We start from the raw sequence: 19,739 nt of genomic DNA on the forward strand, positions 1-19,739 counted from the left end.
GCTATGGATGTATGTTCTCTGCTCATGTGTTTATTATTTTCATTTTCTACCATTGTGTGTTGAGTCTCTGAGATGGACTGACACCCTGTTCACTGCATTGTTCATACTGTATGGCAGATTACTGGGGAACTAAGGGATCAGCTAACCCTATCCGATGCCAACCCTAATCATGTAGGGGGAGGGGGCCCTGAGGGGGTTAATAGGGTTGGGATTCTGGGTCAGGTGATGGAGCTGAGGGAGGATGATCATCTGCAGACTGGAACCCCACGGGTGGAGCACATAACCAACACTGGCCACAGACACATAATTCCAGTTGTCATCACTTACTCGTTACATGCCAGGGCAGTCATGGGTGTCCTGCGTTCCCATTTTATGGGGGCACAGGGCACTCATGCTCCACTCCAACAATATCAACTGATCGCCGCTTACAGGAAAAACAAAAATCTTAAAGACATTCTGGTCCAGGCCAAGTGCTCATCAAAGAAACAAAAAAATAAAACAGCCTGGAAAATCCCCTTTGCCAGAAAAAAGAATATTTATAATAAACTGGCAAAGGTGGATAAACCCATTCACCAAAACTTTCAGTTTAACTTCAAAAATTGTATTTATGGGATACAGTGCTCCACCTGTGGTCTAACCTATATAGGGGAAACTAAAAACACACTAAGGGACCGATTCGTGCAGCACCTCAGACTCATCGCCAATCAGAGGAAGGCAACAGCATTATTTCAACATTTCAAAATAGATGGACATAGACCAGTTATGTTTGGTCTGGAGCAACAGGCGCACTGGAACAAGACAAGGAGACTAAAAGCAGAACGGAAATGGATAACAGCGTTAAATACCTGGGCCCCATTGGGTTTGAATGAAAAATAACTTTTTTAGTAGTTTGGGATAGATTTATTTATTTATTTATGGAGTATTGATTGATAGATTTGGGTATTTATTTATTTATTTATTTATTTATTTATTTATTTATTTATGTATTTAGGAATATATTTTAAAGGGGATTTAGGGTTTATGAAATTTTAGGGGGGGTTAGTGTTTTAAAGACAATTTTATAGATTTTATGGGATTGATTTTATTAATATTTTATTGATATTAATATTATTGATTTTTCTAATTCATTATTTATTTAAGGAATTTTATTCATTGAGAAACCTTTTTTTATAGTACAGTGGGGGGTGGATGACAACTGAATTAAATTAATTTTTCAATTGGGATTAGGTATTCTGGTATTTTATATAGTAATGTCGGTTGTATAAGTCATATGCGGAAAACACATGCTATTGGTACAAGGAATTATGATATGCTAATGCCCACCTGAGAGAGTAACCATGGAGCACACTGCCTTTTTTTTTGTATATGGGTGCGGCAACGCGCTTTATCAACAAGTGCGCCTAACCACTCTATCTCTCTCTCTCTCTATATTGTGCCTACGTGACCACACGGTAATATCTGAACTATTCTGAAGCAACGTATGCACTGTCTTGTGTTATTTGTATCACACACCCTCATACACCTTTGTCGTAAGAGCATCTCTTATCTACAATAGAGCATTCGATCAGAAGAAAATATGAAGCTAGTTTAAAATTAAACGTTGTTGAAGTAGTGAAAGAAATTGGTAACTCGCTGCTGCAACAAAATTCGATGTGTCTGAGAAACTGATGGGAGATTGGAGAAAGCAAGAAGATGTAAAAAAAAAAAAAAAAAAAAAATTTGAACGGAGTCTGATTTTATGATCAATTTTTTGGGTTTCAAGATCCGACTTATGCGTGAGTATAGTATAGTACAGTGCATCCGAAAAGTGTTCACATTGCATCACTTTTTCCACATTTTGTTATGTTACAGCCTTATTCCAATATGGATTAAATTAATTTTTTTCTTCAGAATTCTACACATAACACCCCATAATGACAACGTGAAAAAGTTCACTTGAGTTTTTTGTAAATTTATTAAAAATAAAAAAATTGAGAAAGCACATGTACATAAGTATTCACAGCCTTTGCCATGAAGCTCAAAATTGAGCTCAGGTGCATCCTGTTTCCCCTGATCATCCTTGAGATGTTTCTGCAGCTTAATTGGAGTCCACCTGTGGTAATTTCAGTTGATTGGACAGGATTTGGAAAGGCACACACCTGTCTATATAAGGTTGACAGTTCATGTCAGAGCACAAACCAAGCATGAAGTCAAAGGAATTGTCTTTAGACCTCCGAGACAGGATTGTCTCGAGGCACAAATCTGGGGAAGGTTACAGAAAAATTTCTGCTGCTTTGAAGGTCTCAATGAGCACAGTGGCCTCCATCATCCGTAAGTGGAAGAAGATCGAAACCACCAGGACTCTTCCTAGAGCTGGCCGGCCATCTAAACTGAGCGATCGGGGGAGAAGGGCCTTAGTCAGAGAGGTGACCAAGAACCCGATGGTCACTCTGTCAGAGCTCCAGAGGTCCTCTGTGGAGAGAGAAGAACCTTCCAGAAGGACAACCATCTCTGCAGCAATCCACCAATCAGGCCTGTATGGTAGAGTGGCCAGACGGAAGCCACTCCTTAGTAAAAGGCACATGGCAGCCCGCCTGGAGTTTGCCAAAAGGCACCTGAAGGACTCTCAGATCATGAGAAAGAAAATTCTCTGGTCTGATGAGACAAAGATTGAACTCTTTGGTGTGAATGCCTGGCGTCACGTTTGGAGGAAACCAGGCACCGCTCATCACCAGGCCAATACCATCCCTACAGTGAAGCATGGTGGTGGCAGCATCATGCTGTGGGGATGTTTTTCAGCGGCAGGAACTGGGAGACTAGTCAGAATAAAGGGAAACATGACTGCAGCAATGTACAGAGACATCCTGGATGAAAACCTGCTCCAGAGCGCTCTTGACCTCAGACTGGGGCAACGGTTCATCTTTCAGCAGGACAACGACCCTAAGCACACAGCCAAGATATCAAAGGAATGGCTTCAGGACAACTCTGTGAATGTCCTTGAGTGGCCCAGCCAGAGCCCAGACTTGAATCCGATTGAACATCTCTGGAGAGATCTTAAAATGGCTGTGCACCGACGCTTCCCATCCAACTTGATGGAGCTTGAGAGGTGCTACAAAGAGGAATGGGCGAAACTGGCCAAGGATAGGTGTGCCAGGCTTGTGGCATCATATTCAAAAAGACTTGAGGCTGTAATTGCTGCCAAAGGTGCATTGACAAAGTATTGAGCAAAGGCTGTGAATACTTATGCACATGTGATTTCTCAGTTTTTTTATTTTTAATAAATTTGCAAAAACCTCAAGTAAACTTTTTTCACGTTGTCATTATGGGGTGTTGTGTGCAGAATTCTCAGGAAAAAAATGAATTTAATCCATTTTGGAATGAGGCTGTAACATAACAAAATGTGGAAAAAGTGATGCGCTGTGAATACTTTCCGGATGCACTGTATATATTAACGGACTGGTATCACACATTTTTCTTTCCTTTGCCACACAAGTCTTTTGCTTAAAAACCAGCTGTCAGTCACTCTTAACTCTAGGTCAAGCGTGAGGTTTCTCTCCACTGGGCCTCTTTGGAATTCAGTTTTTGGACCTTATCTGACAAGGATAATAAATCACAAACAAAGTGACAACCAAAGATAACTTTGTGATTCACTTTCTAAACACAATGAACTATAACTCAAAGACTGGCAACCCTGATAGACAAAACTTTGCACCAATTTTCAACCAAAGTTGAGCTTATGATCACCCAAACATCTTTTTTTATAAACCAGTTGCCTAAGCTGTGGCTGTAACAAAGGCTGCAGCAATCCAGTTTACTCCGAAGGGTAACCTGGTGCTGGACTGGAAGAGTGGAAGACTTGTCTGTATTGGAGCTAGACAATGATGTAACAGGTCCAAGCCTTGCTAAGGTATAACAAGTTGCATGTGTAGGACAGATTGTGGGTAAAAGCCAAACATTCATCTTGCTAAAGGCGACTGATCACAGCCTACCCAACAAATGTAAACTTTATGTTAGCAAAATATGACCACAGTGTGTGCAGAATGCTGCAGCACCATCTGCAACCAGAAAGTGTGATCAAGGCGAAGAAGGAGAACAGCTCCTGAACAAATAAAGAAAAGTGTAATGGAGCAAAGGAGAAGTTAACAAGACCAGAAGTTAACAAGAATCAAACCATAGGTACACCTACTTTGATTCTGAAAGCTATTAAATGTATTTTAGTATTTGGGATAAAGCCACCTAATGATTTATTGTATTGGTATAACTGTAACTAGAAAGAAAGACCTATTGTAAAGAATAAGTTTATAGCTATTATAAACTTGTCTTCTTAAAACTAGTAGGAAAGTTCACAGCAGCAGCTCACACACATACACATGAACAAACCGTGTGTTTTGTGGGGTAAAGCAGTGTAGACTAGCTGTGAGCAAATGAATGGTACTATCATAGCACAGATAGTGATATAGATCCAATTTGACCACATGAATCAAAAGATCAGAATTCATAAGTCTTGTGCCTTTTTCTACAGGAGATAAAAAGTTCAACTAAGCAGGTGTAAATTTATGTTTTATATTGTTTGTTACTGTCCTTTTTTTCTATATTTCAATACATATATATCTATATATATTTGCAAATGTCCATCTTCTAGTATCCTTATATTTTGAATAAATTGTATCAGTTGGTTCATTGCAGCAAGCATGTTTGGGTTCTTTGTTGAAAATAGTCACACCACATGTGAACTACAAACAGAGAAAGTGGAAGTTATTTAATGTAGACTTTTACATAAATTTTATAGATCTTTTCATATTTCTGCTGTCCCAGCTGAACTGAACCTGCATAACTGCACTGTACTGAAAAATGCAAATGCACTTGTGTCTTGTATATGCTGCATTGTAATGTCTACAGTATATGCCTCATAGATCTGCACTTGATTTTTTCACACCGGCATGATTGTGTGTGAATCAGTTTCTAAATGTACCAGGACAAACTCCTGTAGCTGACACAAACTGGCAAATAAAACTCAGTGCAATGTATTGTAAAGATACATAAGCCACAGTTTTAGGCTAAGGTAAGTTAATTGAATGGTTTAGCTGCAGACGATAATTCATTCATTTAGCAAAAGCCTCAAACTATAAACACATCAAAAACTGATTTTTTTTAAGGAATTAACATATTAAACAAAAACAATCATCTATCTTTTTCATCAGTTCCACCATAATCTAATATTAGCAAAAGAGAAAAAAAATGTGATAGGAATGTAAAACATATACAGTATATAAAATTTGGGACATTGACAGGTTAACAAAGCCACCGCTGCATTTTCATTCATTCATTAATTCTAAAAAAACTGTATTTTCTATGTTAATTTTTCATTCCTCATATTAAAAACTATACACTAATTTGCCTAACGAAATTCTAAATATAAACCAAAAAATATGCGAAGGATCAAGAAGCAGCATCACATTACTCACAAATATTCCAGGACTTTAAATCAGGTATTCACTTGATAAATCACATTGACAATCTGGATTTCATATCAACTCTATCACAATTCATAACATTATAAAAAATGGAGAAAGTCGAGTCTGCTTTGAAAAATAAAAACAAAGTCACATCCACATTTTGCCCTAAAGCTACTTACTGTGTTGCTGTAGATTTTATTCACTTTGAATGCTGCATTTTCAATATTAAAACCTCACTCTTAAAGAAGATGTACTCCAATACCTTATGGAAGTTGAAATATCAGTAAAAATAAACAAAATGAAGCGGCAAGAGATGGAAAACATTTTATTCAGCAATTTTAAAGGTAAATAATTTTGAGAAAAATAAGCTTTTTTTGTAGGATACTAGTTGACAGTCACCAGTTAAAGTAGTATACATATTTCATCCACCATACATTTACTAATTTTAAATACATCATAACAATAAATCAGTTTTTGTTTATTCTCTCAATCTGTATCTCATTGTACGACAATATGCTAATAAAGTTTTAAATACAATATAAATGGATTAAGTCATTTCTTTGGGAGCAGAACAGTGTTAAATAACAGTATGTTCCAGTGACCCTACATTTGTACTGGGAAAGGATATAAATAGATGGCCAAAAATAAATTTAGGAAAGAGGCTGAAGTGACGTTCCTCTATATGGCTGCTAGAATCATTGCTCTCAACATAATGTGGACCTTGACAACCCAACTGGATCTGAAGTAGAGACACAAGTGCTCCTGATAAAGAGTAACCATCTCAGGTGGTCTTAGTGACCAATGAGAATGAGATACTGTATGATTATGCTCTACTGTACTGTGTCCTGGGCTTAGACCACTTGGACACACCCCATAAACTAATCCATAATCCAAGGACTGTGAAGGGAATACATTTTTAGAACACCTAGGAATCACTGGAAATCTCCAGGGAGGAACTAGCAATTACTGTTGTTGTGACATCTGCTTCATTCCACTGAAGCTGTCATCACAGCAATGAAGAGTAGGACAAACAACTATAGAAAATAAATACATTTTAAAAATGAAAAAAATGAATAAAAATACATATTTAATTGTAAACATTAAAATACACAGAAAGTTTGAACAATTGTTTTCAGTTGCAAAGTGTACACTGAAGGTCTGCATGTCATTGTTATATCATTGTTTTCCTGATGATCCAATCACATCTCAAGAAGGTTCAAAAGAGAATTCTTGTTTCTCAGAAAAACCTTAAAATACTGAATACCCATCCTGTTATCTAGCAATCCAACAGGCTCTCTTCCAGCTTGTGATATTCTTAATAATCTGATGCAGTATTTGATTTTCCATAACCTAGCTCTTTTAAAAAGCTGGTGGTGGTGGATGTGGCAGCAATTTGCCTACATTTGACTTCAGTTGAACAAACAAAAATGCTTATTGGTTAATTATTTGGAAGCATAACCCAAGCAAATGCTTCTTGATGCATTTTTATTGTGCAGTTAGCTGCACAATGTGAGCAGGGGCAAAAAGCATTTTCCACATAATCTGTGGATATCTTCAGCAATTTGTAGCATTAAGCTTTGCTCCTGTATTTCTCTTACCGACTTTCATGGGCTGTTCAGATTCTGAATGACAGTCTGAACCTTTCCAGCTATCCTTGGACAAATGCACTTGATTGAGTATTATGAATGCTTATAACTAAATACATAATGTGTATGTGTTTCTTCTCATGCAGAGACTTAAAAAAGCATGTTTCAGTTTGTCATTATGTGTTACTGAGTGTAGATTGATAGTCAAAAAAGGCTAATTTATCTTTTTAAAATTAAATCTACAATACAATAACATATACAGAACATTTAGGGGTCTGAATACTTTTTGAACCCACTGTATATTGTTAGGTTCTACTTATGTTAATCAGTTTGAAACTGCTTAGTTTTAGTCTGTGCTTAAACAAATCAATATAGATAGATAGATAGTGTGGTGTGTGGTCGGCTAAATATTCCTGCCATCACCCCCAGGCCACCAGGTGGAGCTCTCCCAACAGCGTGGACGTTCCCCGAATTCCAGCAGGGCCTCATGGACTTTGTAGTTTATATGCACAGCCCTGCTGGATACCATGGGGACCACCAGGAGTCGCTTTGGGGAGGCTGCCGGACTCTTACTTGCCCTATAACCCGGAGGTGCGTCATGATCACATGACAAGAGGAAACGACGTGCTTCCGGGTTGAAGAAAGGAGCTTTTCCCCCGACCCGGAAGTGTTCATGATCACATGGACAGAAGGGAGAAACACTTCCGGGTCAGGGACTATATAAAGGACTCTGGGAAACCAGTACACTGAGCTGAGCTGGGAGGAAGGGTGGCGAAGTGTCTGGGAGTGTGGAGGATTGATTATTGTATTGTTTATTGATTAGTTTATGAGTATTGTGGAGTGGAGGGTGCTTTGTGCACTGTATGGTTCAAATAAAAGTAATATTTGGACTTTTACCTGGTGTCTGGAGTCGAGTCAGAGGATTCAAGAGGACGACAAGGGCCTCAAACTGCGACGATAGATAGATAGATAGATAGATAGATAGATAGATAGATAGATAGATAGATAGATAGATAGATAGATAGATAGATAGATAGATAGATAGATAGATAGATAGATAGATCTTTATTGTCATTGTCACTTTTACAAAGGAACAACAAAATTGAAGGTGCAGTCGACTCAGTGTGAGGCATAAGAGTTAAAAAGACGAGAAGAGAGAAAATAATAACAAACCGAATAGTAATAAAAGTACTTTACAAAATATACAAATTGCACTTGTTATATATTCAAATTGCACTGGTTGACTTTTGGTCTATATTGCACATTGGGAGAATGATATGGAGCAGTTTTATTCTGAGTTCAGGGCCATGATTGCTTTTGGATAAAAGCTGTTTTTAAGGTGGTTTGTCCTGGTTTTCATTGTCCTGTATCTCTTGCCTGATGGCAATGACCGGGTTGTGATGAATCCTATGAAATGTCTATGGCTTTTTTGTGGCATCGGTAGGTGTAGATTTGTTCCAGAGTGGGGAGGGTACAAGCAATTGTTCTCTCCGCTGTCCTGATGACCCTGTGGAGCGCTTTCCTTTCTGAGGAATTACAGCTGCCGTACCACACACACAGTTCGTATGTGAGCAAACTCTCGATGGAACGATGATAAAAGGCAGGGAGCAGATTTTTGGGGAGATGGTTCTTTCTGAGGATTCTAAGAAAATACAGCCTGTGCTGCGCCTTCTTCAGCAGCTCCTTGATGTTGGCGCTCCAGGTCAAATCTACAATACAATATCTTTATGGGTATGCATTATGCACTAATTAATTTTTAACATAATTGCATTTGACCTGTGAACTTTGCAGTGTTTAAGCCTGCACTCAGTGTTATACAAAAAAACTGAACAGAACCTCAGATCCAGGCCCCTCTATTTAGGCACCTTTTCTTCCAGAAGTGTATCCCCATGTCTTTCACAGTTGTGAATCCATTCTGTGTATGTACAGGTACAGACTTAACTTGTTTTATTTGGCAATACACCTCTTCCATGTTGCCCCCATTTGATCCTTTTCTGTGTCTTGGTTATATTGTCCATCAGTGAGTCAATGTCTGTACCTGCTGTCAGACTGTGGGCTATCAATTACATCAATGACAGGCTATTTCTGGATGCTGGATCACACTGACATGGGTAGCCATCTATTCTTTCTCATAAGCTGCTGCTCTGCTCTGTCTTTTCCTTGCTGTTAAGACTTGCTGGTTAATGTATAAGTAAACTGGAGAGAACTGTCATTTTCTTGCCTCTTAGTCTTCAGTTGAGAAGGTTTTTTTTGCAAAGAATATTTGCTAGCAAGCATTTTCAATTAAATGCAAGTCACGTTCAGTTATTGTTTTGCACAATGTGTCTATTAGAGTGTATTAGCAAAAATGGTATATTTTGAAAATATGATATTGAAGAACCGATTATAAATACTTGATTTAACTTTTACTGCTGTGTAGATAGGATAAGAAAGATAAATATTCATGCATGGAGTAGTAGGTTATGATGCTTGAAAATTGCAATGTAAAAAGAAATAAAACATCATGAATGGCTAAGAAAATTACTTGAGGAATTATTCCCAAAGCAACATATATTACAGTTTTTTATACAGCACGATTTACAGCAAAAGACATTTAGAATAATTTATGTATGATGAATCACAACTTGGCTAAAAATAATGGCAATGCAAGCTATTTTCTGGTAAAGCAAAGTGTACAATAATGTGAGAATGGTCTGGATTTCTATTGAACTGTATGATACCTAATGATCGAACATGGTTTCATAACCCACAACAATATTAATCACTATGCTGTAACTATTAACACTTACAGTTAGTCCCTTTAAAAACACTGATGAATAAGAAGTAACTGTACATTTCATTTATTCATAAGTATGCATAAGAAGTGCCAGTACATTTTATTTATTCATAAGTATTGATGCTGCGGCTTTTATTGACTTAGCAGATTTATTACTTCGACAATGTTGCCTGGCAATGAAGTTCAATTCAACTCAATTAATCATTTCCCTGACAATTATTAAAATAAACATGATGATCCTGAGAAATGTCAATAAAACAAGAACATACCTATAGATTTCTGGCGTCGCATTGTGCCTCGTGGTACTCCCAGGTAAGGACTTCTTGGACTGCCCGGCACGGTCGGAGGCATTACAGCTATACCCTGTCGATCATAGAGTGACTGCAAAGCACAGAGAAGATGAGCAAATGTTTATGTAAAAGTTGAGTGAAGTTATCTGCTTTTGGTTAACCGATCATGTACAGTATGTATTTTACAATTAGAGAAAAGGGATTTTACATTATTAGATCAAGGTTACACGAAGAGCCAGAAGCAGGGGCTACTCTAACTATTAAGCCAAATGGCTTATCAACAATGCCACACTACCTGCTTCAGAAAAACAGCAGCAAATGAGTAATTAACAGTTTAATTGCAGGCAAATAGAAATATAATAGTAAATAATATTTTTTTCCATATTCTCAAAATCCCTGTTACTGATATAGTTCAACTGTAAAAAAGTGTAGTAGTTTAAAATTTAATAGGATTGTATCTTTAAATCAGTAAGGAACATAAGAGGAAAATGAGCAAGTTCACTCTGGTATGGCTAACAGGATATGTAGGACTGGGAACAATACTAAAGATATATGTGGGAGAGCAAAAGCACGTCACAGGGTATGGATTTAAGCACTACACACCGTGTCGTTTGAAGTAGCATAAATGAAGAAAACTGCAACTTAGGTTTATAGCATACAGTGTGTCACGCATGCGTGCCAGAGGGTCACCTAAGGTATGTAGTACCATCCCGGGACAAAAGGGGGTTGTGTCACTAACAGTCTTGTCTCCCTTTTCCCTCACAGCCTTGAGAAACCTCCTCTCGAGGGCAACAAGGCCAGGGAAGTCCACTCCGCTAGGTGTAAAAGGGCGATGCTCTCTGACGGTGGCATCTCATTTCGGGCCTGACAACAACAGTGAACACTTGAGTGAAAGATGAAGAGAAAAAGTGCAACCCTGAGAGAGCACTGATTCAAGGGAATGGTCCTGAGCTAAGAACGCCTACGAGTACCATGTTTTTTGCTACAGTGTTCCTTTTTTTGTTGTTTGAATTAAATGGGTTTTTGGCCCAGTTGGCACTCCAAGCATTTGCCTTTTGCCCTGCCTCATCGTTTGTCCCACTACAAAAGAAATGCAGCCAACTCAGGGTACCATGTTACAGAAACTATATCAACAATTGCTTATACAGAACAGTCATACACATAATACATGCAGTTGTTTTAAACCAAACACAATTACTAATTTGGTGTGCATGTATAATAAAGTTGTTTATTTGCAGTACCCATTTCCATCAAATGGCCACACTTCTGATTTTTAAGAGGAAGTATTCCTAACCACATGCAAGAGTTCACCCACACTTCGATTTTGCTATACAGAGTAAGGCTTCTTTTTGAAACTAATGGATTGATCTAAAGTGCTTAAAAATATAGACTTGATCCGTTAACACATTGAATGCTGGACCATTTATTACAAGGATGCTGCAGTATAGATCTACACAATGATGATAAATAATGAACTCTATTAAAATATGTCAAAAAAGTATCAAGAAATTTATTAGAAAACAACTGTTTTATTATCAGCAGAAACTGTCAAAAATGTAAATAAACTGTTAATTACTTTATTCTCACCAGCAAAATGTAAAAGTCTACATTTGAATGACAGTCCTAGAAGCATGGCTCCATGCAGAGTGCATGCTTAGAAGCACATGTGCTCCACATATAACACGCTTCTTTGTGTTGTCCACAATTGTTACACAACACATTTTGTAGCTGGTGACCGTCTGCACTGAGTGGGAGATTGAATGTCCATCGAGGGCTGTCCTGACAGTCACGACAAGTAGGATGGGTTGTGACAAAGAAACGACTTTAGGGCAGCCTACAGGTTCCACATCAGCCAATAGATTGTCACTATCTCAGTCACTGTCATTATCATCAAGATATTCATCTTGCAAAAAATCTAGTTGTTTCAAATGATCAGCACTTTTGACCAGTTTCAGAGTGATGTAACTACGGACTGCCTATTTCAAACACTATTTTCTGCAAGTGTTGCCACCAAAAAAATTTCTATGGCTATACACTAGATGGCAGCACTGCAGTAGGTAACTGAGGTGTGGCAGCAAAGATGCATACAATAGTGGCAATATATTGAGATACGAGTTTTCTCGTATGTCATGTCTTGACAGACTCAATGAAATGCGAGTTAACTCATAGCTTGTGTTAACCGTTCCTTTGTTAATATTAAATAAAATTTAAAATCACAGTTTCCAAAATACAGTAAATATCTACTGGCATAATTATTTTTTGGTCTGTTAAGTCCAGTTGCACAGGAGATTTGTAACCTATGTATAATATTGGGTGTACTGTTTCATTGGTTTCTTTGCCAAATATTGTCAGTTTATTCATTTTATGCTCTTTTTTCAGTTAAAAGATTGCTGGGAACCAGAAATTATGCTATCAGAAATAAGTCAAGGCAGGAGCCAACTGTAGGCGGGATGTCTTTACATCACAGGACTCACCCATGCATACAACCAAACACTGATCCAATTAAGAGTCACCACTTAATAACTAACATAAATACAGGAAGACAGAAAACAGAGTAACCAGAAAAAAAACAAACCCTACACTGACACAGGAACACAGTGATGGGGCCAAGAATCATACCTAGATGACAGAGACTTTGGGAACGAGGTGCTAACTACACCATCAAGGTGACAACCTATCAAACATTGTATCACATTAAAAATTAAAATCTCTTTAAAAAACAGAGAAAAACATAATTGTGTTTAATTGTACTTATCTGAGTATTAAGTTATAAAAAAACATTACCAGAGCTACAAGCCAGAAAAAGACAATCAACTGCTCAGTCACAAGCAATGACGTCTTGTGCCAGAGACACTGGCTGCAAATCACTACAGCAAACATATGGGTAAGGTGCTGACCTTGCCAGAATGGCTTGGCTACACATGCAAATTCATGCACAAGGCATTTTTCATGCACATGTTTAGACAAAGCACTTACATTCATGTCTGTAGCAGCAGGAAAACACCTACTGGACGGACGTTGCTTGATTGTTGCAACTCTCATATCTACCGATACATTATCGGCTGTGTTTCGAGGCTTGGATATTGGCATGATTTCATCCACTTTATCTGCAAACAGAAACATAAGGTGTCCATCTAAGTGAACACTGACATTATACTATAACTTACACCTAATGATCCATCAAGCCAAGGAAAAACGACTGTCCTCCAAAATGCAGATTAAAAAAATAAAACGGCATTCAGTAAGCCGTGCAAGCTACTTTTTATTTACTGTTTGCATTTATGCAACATGCTTTCTTGGTTAAGTCTCCATGCATATCGTGTTTACTTAGTGTGACTTGAAAAATAATCCTCTTCTTCAGACCCTCAATATTTGAAGGCTGATCATCTATATAGAAATGAAGAAAATAAATTAAATGTAATAACCATCCTAATACGTATCAATAAGAATAAAAAAGAGAATTAGCCAGCTGTTTTCTGCTATGACTTAAAATGTAATAGCATCTTACAGAGAGGTAGTCCACACTGCACTCATTCAGTGGCTGGGAAATGCACCACTGGATCTGAATGACAAACAACACTAGCCGCTGGATTTATGACAGATAATAGTATGAAGTTTTACACTAAGAAAAATCCCAGATACAATGTATATACAGTACAGTATCATATGACACCTCAAACTTCACACTGCAATAAATAATTATATATTATTTTTTTTAGTTTTGAAATATTTGAATTTTACTTTATTACTGGAGTTTTAGCTATACCTTATAAGGTGCCGTCCACTGTGACAACACTAGTATAAAATCACATTGGCAACACAAAGGTATTGGATTTAGTCTGGTAAAACAAGATGTAAGAAAATTGCTGTTAAATAAAATCTTTTATTAAATTTATCTTTCAGTAATAACATTAGAATAATTTTGTGTAAGAGCTCTGAAGAGCAAGTAGCAAAGAAAAAATGATTGCAGTGCAAATTCTCAAATTATGGCAACTGCAGGTATTGCATATTTAGAATCTCATTCAGCCAAGAAGAGGTGAATGAACACAGTAGGGTTCAGCGCCTTAATCTGAACCCACAGAATGTTTCAAATTATTCTTTTGTTCCCTGAATGCTCAAAAAACACACCTGCTGGTCAAAAACAGTAATCAAATGTTGCATGGCTTAAAATTCCCTAATTAAGGAGGGTGCATCATGATATCCTTAGAGTGAACAGGGGACAATTATGGAAGGATAGCTTTTTATTCCCTGTTACTTTAATACAGTATACACATTCATTTAGATATATAATGAGCTATTTAAGGCATGCAAAAAAATCTGCTTTTACTAGAACTATGAGGTTAGAAATATTGGAATGGGAACAGACGGAGTGGGATTTAGAGGGAGCTGCAGTCTGTCCTTGAAGATGTGCTGTATTCTTGGGGGACAGCCTGTGATTCCTGCCCTTCAGCTGTGGCACTGAGGCTTGACTTTCTTTTTTTTTCACCTCTCCCAGGAATTTTAAAGAGTAGTACAAATTCCTTGCACATGCTGTCAAATCAATTGGCACTATGCTTCTAATTTTTGCATCATATCATATTTTTGCCTTTCTTTAGTTTCAAATGTGTCATATTTTATTTTGTTGGTATAGACCTACACATCTTTGGCATATTTCATTTCCCATTTTAAAGATTACATTCAGGTTCTTAGGGAGTTAAGCCTTATTCCATTAAAAAATTATATTTGATTTTCATTTCAGGTGAAATGTTTTTGCAACCATATGAACTGAACTGAATAGCATTTCCATGGCAACCTTATAGTTCCTACTGACTCAGTTCCTACACAAGGAGGCCAAGATGCAACAATATTTTTGCAGCAATCTGGTTTGTGCTATCCAAAGATATCCAGAATACATAGCCATACCCAATAGTTTAAACAAAAAAAAAAATATTGCACTGAATTTGATATTGAGAGTATATTAATCATCAATAGCTATCAATAAGATGTGTAGCTGTATAGTGAGTAAAGTCTGAGAATTTTCCTATGCACAACACTTTTGAAAGAAAAAAAAAAGGAAAAGCAGGGCTTGGCAAATTTTCTAGCCATTGAAGCAGCATCAATAAAATCTACAAATATTAATGACCACTTCTGAAGAAGATTCAGATATACGTGTACATTTTGTAGAGGCAGCTCAGGGTCTTACTGATTTTCATCTGCCCAATCTAAAGTTAACATTTTCTGTTTATTTCAGCTTACTTACACAAATGTTTAGTGTCTACTGAACACTGATATGCATGAAAACATAAACCCAGAAATACAGATTTCAACATTCAATGATTTGCGGTGGGCTGGCACCCTGCCCGGGGTTTGTTCCTGCCTTGCGCCCTGTGTTGGCTGGGATTGGCTCCAGCAGACCCCCGTGACCATGTATTTGGATATAGCGGGTTGGACAATGACTGACTGACATTCAGTAATAAATGCAATTCTAAACGTATGCCTTCTTCCTGAATATATAAACATCTTAGTAAAATACATATTCCATTTTCACAAAGAAGGTCCAGTGTTTATTCTTGCTTTTGCATACATCATTGGGTCTGCAGTGTCTGTGAACACTCTGAAAGCAAGCCGCTTTGCTGACAGCACTCCACAACGTGCCATCTCATGTGTTCTCTTTTCCTCACGAGGTGTCTTTTGTATTCAAAGTGTGTGAAAACTTTGCAGTGCAATTTCAGGGGAATTTTTTTTCACTGACTGAAACAACTGGAGCAGCGACAGGCTGCACAAAGGTTTGTAAGCAGTTTGTCATGCTGCTTGCTTTCTACCTAAATATTCCATGAAATATTTAAGAATGGCTGTAACTTTTGTAATGTATTCATAAAGAAAAATATTCATTTTCACTTTGTTTATTATATTATATCCCCAGCTGACTGAAGTGTGCCTTGTGCCTTCTTTTTTCCATATTTAGGCATTTGCTGAAATGAAGGAACACATTGTGACTGACACATCATCCATTGACGGTGATATACTACAAAGGATCTGGTGGTGCAGATGATTGTTAAGGCTTGGGACTTCAAACCCTGAGGGTGTGGGTTCAAATCTCACTACTGACATGGTGTGACCCTAAGCAAGTCATGTGACCTGCCTGGGCTCCAATTGGAAAACCAGAAAGAACTGTAACTGTAAATCATCTTGGATAAAGGCGTCAGCCAAATAAGTAAATGAAAATAAATTAGACTTCAGGACGGGCATGTGCTGTGTGACTTGAAGGGCGCATACTGAGCATTTGTAAGAATAAGAAACATAAAAACTGGGTTACTGAATAAAAATATTTGAAAGTGTTCAATTCCGCTTAAATAAAACATACAATTGTTGTTATGATTTGTTCATGTTATCAAATTTAAACTGCTCGGTCACACTGTGCATTTACACTAGTTTGTGTGTTCATGTATGTAAATGTTTATGGTTTAGAAATTTGCTGCTAATACACTGCCGCTGCTGATTTTTGCACACACTCTGAGCCTTTACTCAATGAGGAATGCTACTCAAAAATAAAGTGAGTTTAACTTAATAATGAAATTATTTATTTATCTTACTTATTCTTTTTACAGTCTGTGACTTTGTGCTGCAAAAAGCTTAAAAGATTTAAAAACTTGTATAAATAATAAAAAAAATGTCATTTTCTAAGATAGCTTCTTGCTGAACTGCCTTTCATTTAGTGCTTAGAAATCTTGCCTCCCAATGTAACCTTCCTTCTGCTGTTAGCAGAACAGATTAACAAGTCATTTGGCTCAAAAATTGCATAATGGCTCTTTTTGGTGCAACTGGTCCAGGGCCAGGTAGCCACTGATCAGCACTACTACACCACTTCTCAACTCCTGCTGGTCCCTCTTCTCTCTCTTGAAGGCCTGCTGTGGACCCTCACACCTCCTCCTCTGATGGCCTTTCCTTTACTACTGTGCTTTACATTTTCTTGCAAGGTTCAGCTGGGTTGGAGTGGGACTGGCATTTACTTTGTCATGGTTGGATTGATTGATTGCTGATGTCTTTCTTAACTGACTGTTTAACTCTTGTAGGGCATATGTTGACTTTTGTCGAAATTCAGGGGTAGACAACTGTAATCAGCTGCAAACTGTGACAAAACTCGGTGTTACATTTTCGTTTGACTTCTATTTGCCAGGAGGAAAGTTAGCTTTGTAGATTTAACCTTGATTGCCTGTGTGTGCAGGAGGAGCGAAGAACAGACAACCTCTAAAATGAGAGACTAAAGAGAATGCGCAAAGCAAAATACTCCACGGACGAGGTTTTGTACATTATCTCTGAATCGGACTCTGATTGTCGGATTCTGATTTTGATGCAAGTGATCTGGAGATGGAGATCGAAAACAAAAGTGAGGTACCAGCATCAGCTGATCAGCTCCCAGCTGATTGTGGTGCTGAACATATTTGTGTAGCTGATGCACCTATAGCAACTTTCACATGGGTGGACCACCGCTTGCAATGACAAGAGGTACAAATCAGATTCTGCTGCACTGCGACTGCCACTGCTACGCGAACACAGCCAGATGGCCAGCCCACCACAAATTCCTGCTAACCATTGAGCCACTGCTGCTGCCAGAGACGCCGGACAGCAGCCACAGCATGCAGTAACAGACATTTTATGTTGATTTATGTGTGAAACCATTGCTTTGTGTGCTTTTCAGAAAACTGAGTTTTTGGAAAAAAATATTCAGCCCTCAAAAGAGTTAAATTGGTTCTACTTCCTTTGTCCTTCCATTAGTATTTTATCTCAACAAAAAAAATTAATCACAAGAAAATATGTCATTTTCTGTGTGAAAAGTTTTGCACAAGAAGTCTCCCAAACCGAAGTGAATTTCTTTGCAAAATTGTAAGTGGAAAAAACAGAAACTTGCATGTCACTGCTATTCTGAGAGAGCGCAAAAGAGGTTTGTCAGCACTGCGTCCAGCGCACCCAGGAAGCAACACAGATAGAAACGTTGACCTGTAAACTTGTCCTACTAATGCTTCTGTTGTCTCCCTAAGCTAAGTTAGCTTGTCCTAGTTTATCATGACGACATAGTGCTATAGAAATAAAAAATGTTATTTTTTTATTATTACTCTTAAACAAATTATTGGTATGCCTAGGTAGATGTAAAAACCTGAATGTGAAATTGATTATTTAATATTGTGTTTAATTTATCTAAACCAGAAGCAGGATAGCATTGATTAACTAAACATCATGGTACAGTTTGATTTTTACTTCTTGTGAAGTTAGTGGTTCGGATGTGCAGAGTCCATCACTTTAATTATCTGGTGTGGCAGCTTTACCTTAAGTTTAGTGCCAAAAATAATTAAGAGTATGATAAAATAAAATCCTACAATAAGCAATGTTGTGTGTTCCAATACATTCAATCCATATTTAGGCCAAAAACTTGAAAAATGTACAAGAAGCAACTACTATATTTGGTTTTTTTTTTATCGCTATCGCAATAAACCTGGGGAGAATGTGAGAATGATGTGAGAATGATGCAAAGGAAGCCAAACTGAAAATACAAAAGAAATGGATTATTAAATAATAAAGGGAAGGGGTGAACAAGAAACAAATCACAATACAAAGTAAAGGAGAAAATAAAAAAAACATCTAACGACACTTGGAGACTTATAAACCCTAATTATTGGCGCTGTGGCTGGTTCACTTGCCCACATTTATGTACCGAGTTTCACACAACAGACATTCCCTTTGCTTCCCATCTTTTTCTGTCTGTTTCTTTGGTCACTCATCCTCCTGATTGTTGGGATCTCAGTGATTTCTGTCTTCCTGATTCCTAGCTCAATATACCCCTAATTAAGAGGCAGCCTTGAATTCTATCCCAGCCATGCCACTGAATCATGTCTTTGGGCTGTGACAGCCTTACATCTGTTCCAAAGACACCAGGCTCAAAATCCACTCTAGTAGCTCCTGGTGTCTCCATAACTCTGAGTCATCTGTTAGCCTTAAAGGGGCAGGACTCCCTGGGATTGTTGCAAATGTCCATATACCTGAGGAACAGCATGGCCCCATAAAGTGCTCTTTTAGGACATTGTGCCCTTCAGATGCTATGAAGAGTTGCCACCTCTGGTGTTTTGTTTCCAGTCACTGCAGCTCTTTAACCAGGTATCCACACACACCCTGGGACTTCTGGGATTGTTCTACTCAGGCTGCCTATTTCCTGCCTCTGTTTAACATACTCCTGGCTCTATTTTTCCATGCCGCCTAGTTTAGATATAAAACACACCAACCACTGGTGGTGCCATTATGTCTGTATTAACTGGAATATACATCTTACAAACCATTGAACACTTTTCCGAGACCCAGCCTTGTGTAACACTTCTGTGTCTGCAATCTCGATCCAGGCCAGGCTTCCATCTATATGGTAACAACAATAACATAACGGTATTTATACAGAGCGCACCATCCGTCACTTCAATAAGGCACATACTGTATATGATCTCTCTCTATATGAAAGAACTTGGTAACGCAAAGGACATGGGGTCATGATAATACTAGTAGTCTGTAAGTAAGGGATTGATATGTTTCCTCTAAATAAGGCCATTGTAAATAATCTGCAAGAAACATTATGATTTGTGATGCAGACCAAGATACGTTTATTTTCTGTGATTTTAACTTCAAAAATCTT

At 37.8% G+C, this 19,739-nt stretch overlaps 1 protein-coding gene across 1 annotated transcript in view; it reads right to left on the reverse strand.

Moving 5' to 3' along the window:
• The window catches only part of shank2b (SH3 and multiple ankyrin repeat domains 2b), a 971,122-nt gene that overhangs the window by 96,534 nt on the left and 854,849 nt on the right, over nt 1-19,739 (reverse strand). Inside the window, exons 23-25 of the mRNA XM_028793812.2 lie at nt 13,415-13,474; nt 13,064-13,194; nt 10,067-10,178 (exon numbers count right to left, since the gene is read on the reverse strand). Of these exons, the coding sequence (XP_028649645.1) occupies nt 10,067-10,178; nt 13,064-13,194; nt 13,415-13,474 (303 nt within the window). The remainder of the gene's footprint in view (nt 1-10,066; nt 10,179-13,063; nt 13,195-13,414; nt 13,475-19,739) is intronic.

Source organism: Erpetoichthys calabaricus, chromosome 2, assembly GCF_900747795.2.
Source record: "Erpetoichthys calabaricus chromosome 2, fErpCal1.3, whole genome shotgun sequence".
Classification (NCBI taxonomy): Eukaryota; Metazoa; Chordata; class Cladistia; order Polypteriformes; family Polypteridae; genus Erpetoichthys; species Erpetoichthys calabaricus.